Source organism: Sciurus carolinensis, chromosome 10 (assembly GCF_902686445.1).
Source record: "Sciurus carolinensis chromosome 10, mSciCar1.2, whole genome shotgun sequence".
Taxonomy (NCBI): Eukaryota; Metazoa; Chordata; class Mammalia; order Rodentia; family Sciuridae; genus Sciurus; species Sciurus carolinensis.
The window spans coordinates 121,681,394-121,697,942 of NC_062222.1; the positions used below are offsets into that span (position 1 = coordinate 121,681,394).

Below are 16,549 nucleotides of genomic sequence, written 5' to 3' on the forward strand. Positions count from 1 at the left end.
TAAAGAACGAACCGTTTACTCGTTTAGGTAATGGCCATTGTCCGGATACCTTTGGTGCCTACTCATTTCTCCCCTCATGTCCAGCATCATCTCTGAAGTTCTCTCCTCTTGGCCCCCACCCAACCTGTGTGTCTCTTGTGCCTGGCACTAAATATTTGTTGAAAGAACGAAAAAGTGTGCAGTCATAGTGACTTTCAAACTTCTAAAGTGTCAGTCCACAATAAATGTGTGAAAGCAGGCCCCTGTGCTTCTCGGACGCACATATTCCAAAAGAAAGTTTCATGGAGCCACTAACCCTTACTGCTCAGGATGCACCCTGATGCTTTCTGCTCAGTTCTGAATCTTTTTTTTTTTTTTCCTGTTAAAATGAGGGTTACAACTGAATTGATTTCACTACCCAGACTAATGGATCGTGACCATGATTTGAAAACACTATGGAATATTATGGATGTTACGGAATATTCTGGCTGACAGGAACTTTGTTCTTTGCAGTCAGGAGAGTCACTTGGGTTATCTGTGAGGCTCCTCCCAGCTCCAGCTTTCGATGCTGATTCTGAAAGAGAGAGAAGACAGGAGACTCTGGAAATAGGCACTAGGCATAATGTGAGTTTGAAGATTTAATGCATTTAATGGACTTTTAATTTTTCCCGGCCGACATGAGGATGTAGAAATCTAATGAATGCTTAATTTGGGGGCAACTACTGTTTGAGAAAGGTTTGATTTTAGTCATATACACATTCCGGAGGCTATGTAGAGATTTGCCAGGGTGACTTTCAAATAAACATCGGCTTCTTTCTCCAAAGTCTTTGGGCCCCAGATGTGTTTCAGGTACAGGAGTTTGGGAATCTGAAAGGAACTGTGATGAGCATACTGAACATTCTGTGGCACCCCAGCGGAGTCTTGGGCAGCAGCCCCTGAGCAAACACACCAATTTTTGTCCTACACATGTATGACAATTCACATTCTGGGATGGAGATCAATAGCAGTCTTAGATCAGCTGTCACTGACCAGACAGGAAAATGTGTTCAGTTTTCAGGAATTTCAGGATTTCAGGTAACAGGAAGTGAAATTGTGTCACCCAGGCACCATGTTTTTGCTTTACAAAATTCAGAACCAGAAGTTCATCCCTTTGGGGAACCAGTGCTTGGCTCAATGCCCATCACAGAGAAGGCACCCAGGAAACATTTGTTGAATGAATGAGGCCAACCACAGCTTACAGCAAACTCCTCTTACGATCAAACCACTTTGAGAAGACAACTCTCTCATTCCTTTCTGAGGCCTGACAGTTCTACCCCATTTCCCAAGAGTGGATGGAAACCTTATTATTTCTACTAGGGTCCTCACAAGGAGCAGAGGAAGGATCCATGGGCATCTTTTCTTTTTCATTTCCTGTCAGGCCTTGCACTGAGGAAAGAGAAGAGAGGCCCACTAGTTTTAGAGAGAGTTATATGAATAAATAAAACTTTTCACACCCATTTATTCTAGAAAATTCAGAAAAGTAGCCCAATTGATCATTACCTTCTTACCTTCCATATTCTTGGAACACCAACTAGCTGTAGCCCCAACTTCGTGATGATATTATTATTATTATTATTATTTTAACAGAATGCTGGCTATTTTTCAGGGATTGGGGCTCCCCAGGCTGACTCTATAATGATCTGGGTTCCAATTCTGGTTCTGCCAATCCTTTGGCACATTACATAAGCTCTTTCATTCAATTCTCCCTCATTTATAAAATATCGATGATAATTGATACTATAACATCATTGTGTTTTCGTGAGGATTTACAGAGATCATTTGGGTAAAGTACGTTCACAAAACTGCCTTTTCTTGTTCATAGTAATATGAATAGTGGTAACATTACTCCTATTCATGGTTGGAGTGACACAGCACAGGCTTAGGGGGAGCGAGTGGAATTTCCACCAGCCCCACACTCGCATTCTTCCATCTGGGCTGTTTTAGTCAGGATGGGCTGAATTCAGCTACTGTAACAAACAACCCTCACTCAAATCTCAGTGCCTTAACATGGCAATAGTTTATTCCTGGATCATGCAGTGTTCCCTGTGGACTCAAGTGACTGTCCAGGCAACTATTCACTGTTAGCTCTACACTCAGCTCCATTCAGTCTGTTTGATAAGCGAGACTTCAGCCTAAGCCTTGTCCTGCTGATACAAATAAATGACATGGAATACAATTTTTGAAAATCAGTGCTCCAGACCATCACACACAAAAGAAAGAATAGCCCAGCATTGACTTGCTTTCTTTTTCTGTACCAGGGATTGAACCCAGGGTCTCTTAACCACTGAGTCACATCCCCAGCCCTTTTTATTTTTTATTGTGAGGCAGGGTCTCACTAAGTTGCTTATGGCCTCAGCTAAGATGCTAAGGCTGGCTTTGCACTCCTGAGCCACTGGGATTACAGGCATGTGCCATCGCACCTGGCTCAGCATTGACTCTCTGAAGACTGCTGTCTACCTGGTGTGGCTTTGGTTCCTATACAGACTGTATTTGCTTTCTTATCTGTAGATGGAGCTTGTAACTGTCCTGTCTTCCATGCTGTCAACGGAGTAGCACCGCAGACCTCTGTTCCTCACACCTCGGGCCACTAGGGCTTAGCAGGGCCTGTTCCCTTCCAGGCACCCTAGACCCAGAGCCAGGGAGGCTTGTTGCTGCCCCCTTGGCTCTGAGGTCCCCCATGGACCTTGGGAGGAAATGACTTTTCCCTTGAACCCTAACAAACAGTCATTCAAAGCCAGGGGACTCAAATTTCCACTTTGCCGATAAGAAGTGGCCCTTCCCTGTCCCTTTGTTAGATCAGATGTTCCAGCCTATCCTCCCTACTGCAGCTTAGAGTGTCTCTGTACAATCGGGGTCTTCGTACCCCAAGTCAAAGACATTGCGGGTCTTTGGGGCCTTGGGTTTAAATCTGATAAATTGAAGGGACGAAGGTGAGACTGTCTTAGTGCCACCCACACCTACAATCCTGACAACTGAGGCTGCTGATTGCAGAAAAAGGAGCTGAAGGGACAAGGGCAGATCTGCTCACTTGTGTGCAAATGGTATTTTTTCCTGTGAAATCTCAATACCTCCCTCAGGATGTCTCTGGGTAGGTCTCTGAGCCGCTCTCCTCTGATATTTACTCGTTGGGATTTTACTCTTGAGAAATCACTCTGGCAACAGAACTGTTTCGCCTCCATGAAGACGATGTCAAAGTCTCAAAATCCAGGACGTTTTAAGGCAGGATTCCAACCTCATTACTGCCAGAGATGAAGCTCAGCCAAGGTGAAGTGTCCTCTCTTAGAACTCAAGCCTGTCTCAGAATGCCTTTTCTTTCCCCTTTGTTTTTGAAGCTAAGCAATTACTTTTTTTTTTCTAGAAAAAAAAATTGCGCTAATGCACAAAACTCTCTTTTTTCCCTTTCATTTATTTGAAATTGAACTTAACAAAGTCAGTTGCGAGCAGGCACTATATATGAGTAATGCTTTTTGTCCATAAAAGAGCATTGACTCAAATGGTACGGGGGTGCTGATTCCCTCTCTGCTTTGTGTGAGCGTCCATAATGACAAAGTACTCATGTCAGAGTGTATAATGAAACTATAAATTGTTTTCATGAATGCTCTGAATTTGGTCTTTTACGGGGCAAATTCAAAAGGTATTTAGTACCACATTTCACATGTGTGAATAACGCCAGATGGTGCAATATATCCAATAAAAATAGAGTCCTTAGTGGGCTCACACTGGCCGCTGTGGAGGTGATCGTCAGGTGCAGTTGGTTCATGGTGCAGGGGATTGGGGTGCAGGAAGGATGGAGAAAACCCCTAACCAGGAGACAGAAGTTCTGGCCAAGTGCACAGTTGGGGGAGAAGTCAGCCTGGCGGAAATACTTGGCTGCTGAAACTGGTTTCTACATTTGAGTCATAGAAAAACTTGCAGTATCAAGGTTGAGTTCGTGAACAAATGTATAAGTGAGGAAATGTCTGCTGGGTTTTGTGGGAAGGAGCAATCTGTGAAGTGATTTATGGTCCAACTAAATGATTTTTAATAATATTTTGATTTTTTATTATAGAAACCATTTGGGTTTATCCTTGAAATTTTAGAAAACACAGAAAAGCAGAAAGAAATCTAAAAACTTGGGCAAATAATTTACTATTGAGAGATCATTTTTACAAAACTTTAATTATCTTTATCTTATAGAATTTCTGCATCTTCCTAAACAGAATTGGAGCCCAGCCATCTGTTTACCTATGTGTAACTTAAAAGAATATTCTGCTTTTTAAACTTATTTGCCAATTAAATTATTATATCTGTCCCAGTTTGTTGAAGTTCATGCATATCCAAGGTTTTAGTTCTGCCTGGAGGGGATCACTCGGCAGGCACTGTAGCACCTGTAGGCACGATGTCACCTCCGGCTAGACGCTCCCCGAAAATGCAGTCGGGAGTTAGACCGCAGCCCACGCCGCGGCTGACCCGCTCTTGGTGCCTCGCTTTGCAGTACCTGGTGTGTAAAAGGAAGCTGGAGAGTAAGAAGGAGGCGCTGCTGATCCTGTCCAAGGAGCTGGACACCTGCCAGCAGGAGAGGGACCAGTTCAAGCTCATGGCCAATCAGCTTCGAGAACGCCACCAGTCGCTGAAAAAGAAGTACCGGGAGCTGATCGTAAGTATGCCAACCCATGACTGTCCTGTGCCCTCCGTGGAGACAGAAAGGTGATTTCATGGTCTTTATCTTAAAAAAAAAAAAAAAATGATCGCATTCAAACAGTCCAAAGTGCAAAAGTGCATTGAAAGTCACCACCTGTTTCTGCCCCAGTCTAGTCCCACCTTTGGTGACTGGCATATGCCTCCAGGCTGCTTGCTCGGAGCCTCTAACACACGCATGCGTACGTATCTGCTTCTGTGTGATTATTTCCTCACGAATTCGTTGATATGGACTTTTTATTTTAAGGAGGATTTGTGTTATAAATCTGCATTGATAAAGAGGCCACTGTTTACATGTGGCTCTTTAAATTTAAAGCCAAATTAATTTGAATGAAACAAAGTAAGAAACTCACTTCCTCAGTCTCCCTTGTCACACTTCATGGACTCAGACTCTGCCAGTGGCTGGTGGCTGCTGTCTGGGTTGGTGTGGACAGGGAGCACTTCCATGGTGCTCACTATACTGGGCGGGGGACATTTCCTTTGGGGCAGAGTCCTACCAGCCAGCACCGTGCAAATGTTAGTCTAAAACATGCCCTTTTTGCTTTGCTCTTTATTTTGGACAACTTTCTAGGCCATAGGTACAGATTTAACTCATTCTTTGAAACATTTGCATAGTCATTCATAGTAAGGGTATATCCAAATTTTTATAAGTTTTCCCTTATTTGGGGCTGTAAGATTTCTCTTTAGGTTTTCATATGGCAAGATTTTCAAGGATTATACGGAAGCAGAGGATACCAACTACATGGCCATGTTTTGTGTTCCTGATTCCACCCCCACCCTCTGACTAATGCAGTCTCTGAAGTGCAGACAGTACTGCTAAGTTTCCATCACGTGCTGGGGTCAGGAACAGAATAGAAAAATCCTCCGGTTTAAATAATGTGGATTTGTCCATGGAGCACATCTGTGTTGGAGTATGCATTTAGTGAGCATTTGCTTATTTCCCTGAGATATTCCCCAAGGGCTCCAAGAGAGAGCAATTCAATCCTTAAAAATCATAAAGTCTAACAGGACTGAAAGTTCTGTTAGTGCTTTTTTTCTGTGAACCAAATCCTATCCCCCACCCCAGCCCCACAGTATTCTGCTCACAGAGAACACTCAAGTGGTAGTGGGGGTGAGGGTGGCTGTCCCTGTCCTTTGGTTCTAACTACTTAAAAGAGGAATGAAAAGGAAATTAAATGTTATTTCAGTTTAGTCTCTGCTCAAAAATAATTTCGATAGACTCTGGTTTTTAATTTTTGTTTTTGGTTCACACAGTTTTAGAAAATATATAGGTTTGGTCCTAATTGGAACTAATTTTCCAAAATAACTCTGGCTCAGTGTACAGTTATTTATTTATTCATTTTTTAAAGCATACTTGAGTTTGGTTCAACACATTACTGATTGCAGGTTGGTAGTGGTGGGGAGGGTCTGAATTTAGGTCAGAGTTTGGTTCAATTGCTTGAGTCTTAACAATACATAAGATATATGTAATGTTTGCTTCTTTGTAGGATGGAGATCCATCACTTCCTCCTGAAAAGAGGAAACAGGTAAGACTTATTCCTAATCTTCGATAACTCTCAGCTTATTAAGATTATTGTCTTACAACGATTGAGAGGATCAGAGACTCTCTGATCTTATCTTTGACCTCCTATCTTTGACCTTTGGCCGAAGATATCCAAAGACAGCTGTGTTAAACTCTTCTCCACTCCAGAGCTGTTCTGTGCTCGGATGTGCCTCACTTTATAGGTTTGTGTGCTCCAGGGGAGCCCAGAGGGTGGTGACGTTGTTGGTGGTGTGTTCCATGTCATGAGAGGCCTCTACACTTGAGCAGGGCTCAAACTGGAGGCTACAAACAAGGGTACAGGAATTATCTGTCCATTCTCAGCTGTAATGGTTACCAACACCCTGTGTTCGCTGATGAGTGTCAATGACCATCGTATATGTGATACTTGTTCACTGAAGATATACCAGGCACCTCATGTAAAATTCATGGGTTCATTACCTTGGGATTTTCAATGCTGGTGGACATTATGCTCAACACATGCACACACACACACACACACACACACACACACAATTGTACACACAAGTGCACACACTGCCATACCCATGACTTTTATTCTGAAACAGCAACCCAGTCCTGTGGTCACCCTCCTGTCATTCAATGCTGCTCACTTCCTCCCTCCTTCCTGGTTTATGAGGTTAGTTTATAATGGTCCACGTTTGATCTGAAGTCTAATTTTTCTGTGGAGCTAATTGATGTTTTTTTTTTCCCTAAATAAAATGACCTGGAAATTTATCATTACTGTTTAAAAACTGAAATCTGTACTCCTGAATTTCTGGGTGTATTTGGTTGTAAGAAGTCATCTTTGTCACAATTTTAGTTTGTTGGTATTCATGAAGGAGTCTTAAGTGAATTCACATAATATTATAATAAAAAATTTACATTGACCAAGGAGGATCTGATGAATTCCAGTAAGTCTGTCAAGCTGCATTCTTACAGTTCTAAAAATACAAGCTCAGGGTCCCAAATGTTGGCATTGTCATTTTTAATGCAGCATCTGGTTTCTGTCCCTTTAGGATTTAGCATGGTGGTAGGAGCTTGGGCTGGGCAGCCCCCCTTCCTGGTTGGAGCCTTGAGTGGCTCCATGAGCTGGGGTGTTTGGAGATGCAAGTGACAGAAATTCTAAACCGCATAACCCATAAAGGAACTGACTGCCTTCTATAACTAGAAGCTCCAAAGCAGTGCAGGCCCCGGGGGCTGCAGGGTCAGTAGTCTCATGGATTTGCCAAGTCCTTGTTTTCTCTGTGGTGCCTCATTAAGCAATAAAAATACTGGTCTCCCAGGGAGAGTTAAATTTCAGACAGCCAATGAAAACCTTTTTCGTATAAAAGTGTGTCCCACGCCATGTTGGGGATATACTTACACTAAAATATCACTTATCATCCTTCTGAAGTTCACATTCAACTGCGCCTCCTGTACTTTGTGAGACAACCCTATCTCGTCTGCATCCTCTTATTATTAGGATCTGCTTCCTTCTTGGCTGGTTCCCTGAGCAGGAGAAGCAGAAACCCCAGCCACAAATACAAGCCCTTCCCTCCAGCCTGTTTGGGCCAGTGTAGGAAATGCTCCCAGGGCTGTTCTAATGACCTTCAGCAGGGGAGAGCTCACCTGGCTCACACTGATCACCTGGGGTGGAAGGGCTGTCGGGGTCAGTGGTGTGGCCTGGGGAGGGCTCCTCTGGGTGTCCACATCTTAGCTTTCCTTAAGGGGTAATTATGGTGTCCACCACATGAAGAGGCTGTAAGGGGCAGATGGGTTGATGCAGGCTGAGTCCTTAGCCGTGCCTGGCCCGGGTGAGCCTCAGGATGAGCTCATACCCCTCCTTCTCTCATCAGCACTTTTAAAACAATTCCTTGTTAGCATGTTGATCCATCCATCATGGCTCTTGGTCAGACATGTGTCCTTGTAAGGACCCTCTTGGTTGCACTTGGAACTCAAAGTAACTTGGACCAAAGAACAACAGGTCCTTGGCTCACAGGACCTCAGAAGGGCTGGTCCAGCAGCCTTCATGGGAGGCAGACAGGTACCTGGCCTCAGGAGCAGGGACAGCAGGGCTCAGGTCCCCAGGTCCCCGCTCTGCTCTCATCTATCTCCATCCATCATTCTTTCTTTTTTTTTTGAGGGGGGATACATGGGATTGAATCCAGGGGTGCTTAACCACTGAGCCACACCCCCACCCCACCCCCTTTTTTTCTTCCTCCATATTTTTATTTATTTATTTATTTTTATTTTGAGACAGGGTCTTACTAAGTTGCCTAGGGCCTCGCCAAATTTGCTGAGGCTGGCTTTGAACTCTCAATCCTCCTGCCTCAGCCTCCTGAGCTGTTAGGATTACAGGCACACCCCACGGTGCCTGGCTCATCATTTCTTGGAATGGCCCCGCTTTCTCAGAATGGGAAATGTGGCCACCAGCTACTCTGGAGCTGTGGACTCCACCTTTTTCCACTAAACACAGGCTGCCCCCAGGGCCTTAGGTGAGATCCTATAGGCCATGTTCAGGCCAGAGCCCTGATTCAGGGCCAGACGAGTTTGGACAGGCATCCTGTAGATAGAAGGCAGCTCCTGCCATTGCCCTGGGAAGGGATGCTGAGCACACGGCCTTACCAGCATGTGTTCTCCTGGCCATCAGGTAGCTAGCCACAGCCCAGGTCACCGCTGACTCTTGCTGTGTTCCGGGTACTGTGGATGATCTCTTTTGGTTCTCACCAGCCCTGTGAGGTCAGTCCCAAGATGATTAGTGCTGACGGGGGACGAGGATGCACCTGCAATCAAGGAGGTCACACACCAGAAGTGACACAATCCTGGGCAATGGAGCCCGGCCGGGGCGGAGTCCTCGGCTCTCCTGGTGACTGTGGGACTCAGGCAATCCTTAGAGGGCACTTTGTGGGTATGCTGCGCCGATGTAGACAGGAAAGACGTGAGAGTGGAAGAAATCCAGCCCAAAGCCCTGTGTCGGCTGCCCTTCCTCTGCATCCACCTTGTCACTCATGTCTCCTGTCCTAGCAGCAAAATTTATTAGTACCCCTTTTATTCCCCGAGGTGTGTTGATCGGGGAATCAATAACCCAGTCATCTTAACTCCAGTAGGGATGCTGTGAACAGACAGGAAGCAAAATCATTAAAATACACTGGATGTTAAACGGCAATCAGTGCAAAAGAGAGAAAAACCATAGCCCAAAGGTAGGGAGGGAGTTCTGGCTAAGGAATGGGAAGATGTCTTGGTATGTAGTGGGGGAAAAATCATCCTATGATAAGGAATAAGCATCTCACCCCTTTAAAACATTTCTTACATTTCATGTTCTGTTAACTTATTTAGGCATGCTTGGTCTTTGGTGAGTGGTGTTAAGGTGTCCTCTTCATTAGTTCAGTGTGGGGAAGAAAATGTCACATTATACTTTTAGGCGCTGGGTGCAGCTAACTTTCTATTTAGCCAGAAGCAGTCAGCTTTGGGGCGCTCGTGCCAGTGTGGGAAGGAGGTGGCTATTTCCTAAACTGTGTCATCAGCTGGAAGCAGGTGGACACACACATGTGACCTGGCTACCCTGTCGTTACATACTTAGAGTATATTGCACATTTTTCCCAAAGGCAGAGCGACGTGTGTAGGATTTACCGTCCACCTTCCGCTCCCCCGGCCCCCAGAGGCAAAGCGAATGCACCTTGTATAAGTGGAAAGCTCTAGAACAAGAACTGGCTGCCAGGCTAGCAGATGTGACCTGGAGGTCGCAGGATGCCCGTGTTAGGAAGGGAGAAGATGCACACCGAGCATCTTCATCAACCTCTACTCTGAGGCGGTGTTTCTTGATTTGCACGGAGGTGTCTGTGACCTCGCCTCACTGGGCTCCTCCCGCCACATTTTTCCACATTTTTCTTGACGTGGAGGGGGAAGTGGCTGGGATCAGTCCCTGGTGTCTTCCGTCTTTCAGTTCATTTTTCTGGCCGGGTGTTTCTTATACTCTCAGAAATGCCTTTGAGAATCTTTTGAAAGCCATGGGTCTTTGCTCTGGAGAAGGCCCACATCCCGTATGAAAGGAGTTTGCGAACCGTTGCCTGGAGTCACAGAGCCCTGCAGACCACCATGCAGCCTGGGCATTCCAGGGCTGCGTTTCGGAGCTCTAACAGCACAGGGGTTTTTCCTTACATACAGATCGGAAACAGTTCCACATCCTTCGTCTTTCTAGTGCTTTCCGGAGACCAGGCATACATGCTTGCACACGTGTATGTAATTTCCCAACTCTCTTCTGAAGTCCCATGGCAGTAGGTCTCTCATAAAGTCTCAGGACAGCGCCATGGTCGGCAGTAAACGGCAAGGACTTTGATTCTGGCGTGCAGTTGCATGGATTCAAATTTAACCCTTCCACTTGCTGATTGGGTGATGTTGGGCGAGCGGAGGAACCTCTCTGAACCTCAGTTTCCTTCTTATCAAAATGGACATGATCATGAAACATGTTCTCAAAGCTCTTAGCAATCGGGGTGGTACTATTTATAATGCTTATTGCCTGGTGGTTAGTGAGTGATTGGTGAATGTCAGATATGTAAAATCCTTTCCTGTGCTTTACTGGAGGGCGCACAGTAGGCTAACAGCAGGTCTACCTGGTTTGATGCTCAGAACCTAAAACTTCCTTCAAAACTTCCCACCAGTGTGTAGCCTGGTATTCCATATCAGGTTGGGGTTCTTTGATTCTTAGACTGTTTGGGTGGGGAGGACGCTTAATCAACTATCCATCCAGCTACTCTGGAAACCCCCAAATTAAATGCCTTGTTGAGAGCACTCTGCTTAGGGACACTGGAGAACCAGCAACCAGCTCGGGATTTTACACCGGGCCAGTCTTCCTGTGGCCACCAATATCTGGCCATGATTTATTTTCCTGCTTTTAAAAATCTCCTCCTTAGAGGATGGACTAGAACTGTAATGTTTATAGTTCTAGAAATATAGTTGTCTGGCTTTCTTTTGGAACTTGGAATCCTTTTTTTAAAACAACTCAATTTCCAATGGCAAATCATCCGGTAAAGAAGCTGTGAAGGAATCGTGACAACAGTGATTGCTAATGGCCTCTCGGGGGACGCTGAAATGAAAACGGCGCCTCGTCACTCCAGGCAGAACCGAGCACGGCGCACCCCGGCGTGCTGCAGCCAGAGATCACCCCCAGATCTCAAACGACCCTTCAAATATTTTTCTTTTGCTAAACAAGCAGTTCCTCCCAGGGAGACAAAGGAGAATTTAAATAGTCTCAGGTTAATCTTCTTAGGAGTTGGGGTCCTTTCTGGTCACAGCGGCACATTTTCCCTCTGCAAACTTCTCCTGGAAGAAACAAACACCTCTTGAAGGTCTTTGTCTTTTCCTGTTTGATTTCGAGCAGCTGTACCAGGGGAGGCATCTCTTCTGATCCAGGAGGGAGTCGTTGCTTTCTTGCCTCTGCAAAGTGATGGCTTATTTATACGGTGACATGCACAAGATGACAACCCTGGAGAAAGCAGAGTCCGCAGTGGCCCTCGGCGGGATGGGAGGAAGCCTTTCATTTCAGTAGAAAGGTCTTCTTGGTCAAGCTTATTTCCCTCCCCCGTGACTGCATATCAGAGTGACTTTGTATATGTGTCCTGGTTTGATGCTCAGAACCTAAAACTTCCTTCAAAGACCTCTAGTGCTTTGAGATGTTTCTTTTCACAACACTTTGAACGACACAACTTAACCGTTACACCGGGGAAACTTGGAAGAAATCCGAGGTCCGGCTGCTCAGAACCTCCCAAATCGTATCGACAGCAGCTTCGTTCTGAGCACCAGCCTACCTTCCGATAAGATATTTGGATCCTTGCAACAATTTTGTAAGGAGAGCAGGAGCAAACCCCCACCCCGCCCCCGTCCAGTTTACATATAAGGAAGTTTGAGCTTACAAAGCCTAAAGAACTTGGGAGCCACCAAGGGAGCCACTAAGTTGCAGAAGCAGAATCATAATGACCAGAATTAAGCTAACATTTATTTAAATAGCATACCCCCCAACCCATTGAAGCTGGGGGGGGGGGCTGCAAATGCTTTCATTAGCAAGTGTGCGTTCTGAGATTAAGGGCGGGCTGAGCTGAGTGTGGAGCAAGCTCCCTGTGGTTGTGTTTTGTAAATAAGAAAGCTGTTGCTGTCGCAGAGGTCATCATTTTGGCAGTTGCTTTGAATAGGGGGCCCTTGCTAAGCAAAGCAAGTTCCACCCAACTGCTGTTCACACAGGACTCACCATCAGACCAAAGCAGCAGAGGAGAAATTAGATTTGCTATCAATCACACCTTTCCAGAACACCCCATGATTCATCAAACATTTTTTTAATGCATTCTTGCTTAATCTAGTACTTTGCCCTGTTGAAGGTGTGGATTTAAGGGGCCAGGGTGTTGACCTTTTTAATGCAGCATTTGCTAAATCTGGTCTTTCTCTTTTTTTTTTCTTATTCTTTTGAGGAAGTGCCTAGATCAAGGAGTTTGCTTGTCTTTTTCCTCTCTGATTTTTTGGTTCTCTTTCTGACTTATAAGTCTGCAAATTGAGAGGTGCGTTACAGGAATTTGTGGCGTGTCTCATTTTATGTTGTGCTGTGGGACGATTTTTCTGTGACTGGATTACTAGAATGGGGTGTATACAATAAATTCCAAAGACTCAGGATGACTTGGGGGATTGTGCCTTTCTTCTCCCGGCCTGGGTCTGAACCGGTTAAGGACTCAGGTGAGAACAGGTGTCCCTTCCGCTGACTCCTGTTCCCAGTGTTTGGAACAGTGAAGGTCAGAAGCTCATCCTCACCTGCTCTCTTTTCTTTCTCTGCTGGGGAGAGAGTTTTGCCTCCACCCTCCTAGGTTTGGTGACTGCAACCTGCAAATTTAAATAACAAAAGACAGAGCCACAGGAGGAAAAAAGCATACAACTTTATTAATATTTTATGTCCAATGGGAATTTGCTGAAAAGAAGTAAAACTCAAAGAAGTGTTAGACTTGGAGCTTCTACTGCCTTTATAAAAAAAGAAGGGAAGTTGGGCTTTGGGGGATGACTGATTGTGGGAAAGCGACTGGGAATATACTGGAAAAAATTAAGAGAAATAAGGATTATGTCAGTGATGTTTATGAAGGCTCCCCTGTGCCCACTCTGACCCTCTGTCTCTGGCGAGCAGTCTTTCTAGGCCCTGGAGAGAAGGACCTCTTCACAAATGGAAGTTTATGCTCCAACTTTAGGCAGAAAAGCGGGTGTAGAGAACTCTCCCTGCATCTGTTGATTGTCTGCTGCCTTCAGCTCCAGATAACACTGTGGCCGTGTTATGGTTTGGATGGGAGGTGTCCCCCGAGGCTCCTGTGTTATTGCAGAAATATTCAGAGGGGAAGTGATTCGAGACCCATAACCTGGTCAGTCCAGCTCAGTTTGAATGGACAGACCTGGTGGCAACCATAGGCAAGTGGGGTGCGGCTGGAGGAAGTGGCCACTGAGGGTGGTCCTAGAAGGGTTCAGCTCCTGGCCCGCTTCCCTGCCCTCTGCCTCCTGGCCTCAGGAGCTGAGCAGCTGTCTCCGCCAAGCCCTGCTGCCATGATGTTCTGCCTTACCTGGGGCCCCAAGAATGGCGTTGGCCAACTCTGGACTGAACCCCTGGAATCATGAGCCAAAGTAAATTTCTCCTCCTCTAAGTTGGTCTTGTCAGGTATTTTGGTCACAGCAAGGAAAAGCTAGTGTGGGGGTTTCTCGCCATGTCCTGCGTGGATGAGAAAAGGGTTAACAGCCAGAGGATGATGCTGGCTATAAATCAATCCATTACACATAAACTTATCTAATCAATAAACACCCAAGAACCAGTACTCTTTTTAAATGAGAGGGGGCGTGAGGAGTCTGGCCACACCAGCTCTGGCCTCTAACAACATGGAGTTGCCCAGCTCCACACAGGTAAAGGGGCCCAGGCAGGGAGGGGCTTCTTCTATGAAGCACGGGATGGGGTGGAGTCAGGGGAGCCATCAGTCCAGGGAAACCACCGCAGAACCAGACAGGGAAGCATCCCACCCAGGGCCACATACTCCCCGGCGATCTGGGACAGTCCTCTGTGGCTGGCTGCCGCTGTGTCCTGTGGCTCAACCTCGTCTGATTCTGCTAGATAAGGAGGCTCCCCACAAGCTAGCCTGGTGGCAGTGGCATAATTTGGGGTGGCATATTCCAATCCCCCCTTACCCATCTTTTCATTGTTAATAGTGGCACAGAAATGGAATTTAGTAGGTCCTCGTCTCCCCATGTCAGATATTTAGGGCTCACTCTTACAGCTAGTATCCTGAGATCTCTTCTTATGAACCAGTGTTTATTCCCTAACCATTGAAAGTAGAAATCCTTAATAGTGATGATCATCACCAAATGTGATAATAATTATATTTAAAAGTTGCCCATTATTTCTTGTAGGTGTAAAAATCATGTGGCTTCTCATCAATGTCTAGAGCAGCTCAATTCACAATAGCCAAGCTATGGAACCAACCTAGATGCCCTTAAACAAATGAATGGATAAAGAAAATGTGGTAGATATACACAATGGAATATTGCTTACCCTTAAAGAAGAATGAAATTATGGCATTAAATGGATGGAACTGGAGATGATCATGCTAAGTGAAATAAGCAAATACCAAAAATTCAAAATATGCTGATGCTAACACACGATAATGGGACACTAAAGGGAGAATAGAAGTTCATTGGATTAGACAAAGGGGAATGAAGGGAACAAGAAAGACAGTACAATGAATCAGACATAATTTTTCTGTGTTCATCTATGAATTCATCTATGAATACATGACCGTTATGGTTTGGATATGAGGTGTCCCCCCAAAACTCACGTGAGACAATACAAAAAGGTTCAGAAGATAAATGATTGGGTTCTAAGAGTCTTAACCCAATCAGTGAATTAATCCCTGATGGGATTAATTGAAGTGGTAGGGTATGGCTGGATTAATTGAAGTGGTAGGCTGTGGCGAGAGGAGATTGGAATTGGGGTGTGGCTAGGGGGTCTATATTTCGTGTCTGGAGAGTGGACTCTCTCTCTCTCTCTCTGCTTCCTGATGATGTGAGCTGCTTCACTCTGCAAAGCTCTTCTGCCATATTCAGCCTCACCTTGAGCCCTGAGGAATGGAGCTGGCCTTCTATGGAATAGGACCTCTGAAACCGTGAGCCCTCAGATAAACCTTTCCTCCTCCGTAACTGTGCTGGTCAGATCATTTAGTCACAGCAGAGAAAAGCTGACTAAAACACCAGTATAACTCCACAGCATGTACAACCACAAAAATGGGAAGTTCTACTCACGTGTGATATGTCAGAATACACTCTACTGTCAGGTGTATCTAAAAAGAACAAGTTAAAAAATATTAAAAAATCCTGTGGCATCTATAGTGCAAACTGTTCTGACACATTTTGTGCTGTTTTTAGGGGGACTGAAGGGGTAGTGGAGGCAAGAGCTAGCGTTTACCATGCAGTGGGACTTGAAGAAAGATGAACTGATCTACCTGCATGAGAATCTCTGCACAAATGTTGCCAAGAGGTTGAGGGGCAGCCTTACTCCCCAGTCTCTGCTTGCCATCCCTGTGCAGAGAGCATTTCCAGGGCACCCCGACTCCCAGGGCAGGAGCTGGCTTTGGTGAGGGGCTTTGGCACACATCCACCATGGGAGGGGTCAAGGTGCTCCCGCCAGCAGAAGTTGTTCAGAGAGGGGAGCCCGATACCCTCTTGCCCTCGAGTCTCCCCACTCTATTTCCACCAAATCCCCCCCTCTCTTCCCCAGCACAATTTTAATAGATGAGTCGCTAGCTCGATAGAGCGACTCAGGTGTTTGGATTCCATAGTCTGTTCCTCTATTATCAGGGTGAAAATATCAACCTGTAATGTTGGCCCTGGCTGGATCTGAACACTGAAGAGCCCTCTCTGCAAATCTTTGCATGTTTTGCTATTTTTGATGACCCTGCCCCAGAGACCCAGAGGAAACGATCCCCAGTCCTGCTTCCTTCCCTGGGAAACCTTCCGAGATGCCCGCTACTTTCCCCCGACATCTCCTCTGCACAGTGCTGCTATTTGAAACTGATGGTCACAGAGTCCTTCTCAATAACACGGAGACAAAACGCTCTGCATAGCTGATAAATTATAAGCAGGCGCCGCACATTCACTTGATGGATTGCTGGAGTGAGTGTGTGTGAGTCACGGGTGTTATTTTTGGTCAGAAGAATTGTGTGAACTTTCCTTCTCTATTCTGAGTGCTTTGAAATGTATGGCTTTTCTTTCTTTTTTTATTCTTTTCTTCTTTTGTTCTTTAAGGTGTATGTCAGAATTTAGGTACCATAT

At 45.5% G+C, this 16,549-nt stretch overlaps 1 protein-coding gene across 8 annotated transcripts in view; it reads left to right on the forward strand.

Moving 5' to 3' along the window:
* The window catches only part of Ccdc149 (coiled-coil domain containing 149), a 91,031-nt gene that overhangs the window by 25,261 nt on the left and 49,221 nt on the right, over positions 1-16,549 (forward strand). For 7 of the 8 annotated variants that reach the window (XM_047566249.1, XM_047566244.1, XM_047566245.1 and 4 more), the window contains exons 2-3: positions 4,493-4,654; positions 6,183-6,221. In XM_047566249.1, the coding sequence (XP_047422205.1) occupies positions 4,493-4,654; positions 6,183-6,221 (201 nt within the window). Of the gene's footprint in view, positions 1-498; positions 604-4,492; positions 4,655-6,182; positions 6,222-16,549 lie in introns of those variants that run through there. The other variant, XM_047566251.1, reaches the window with a different exon arrangement.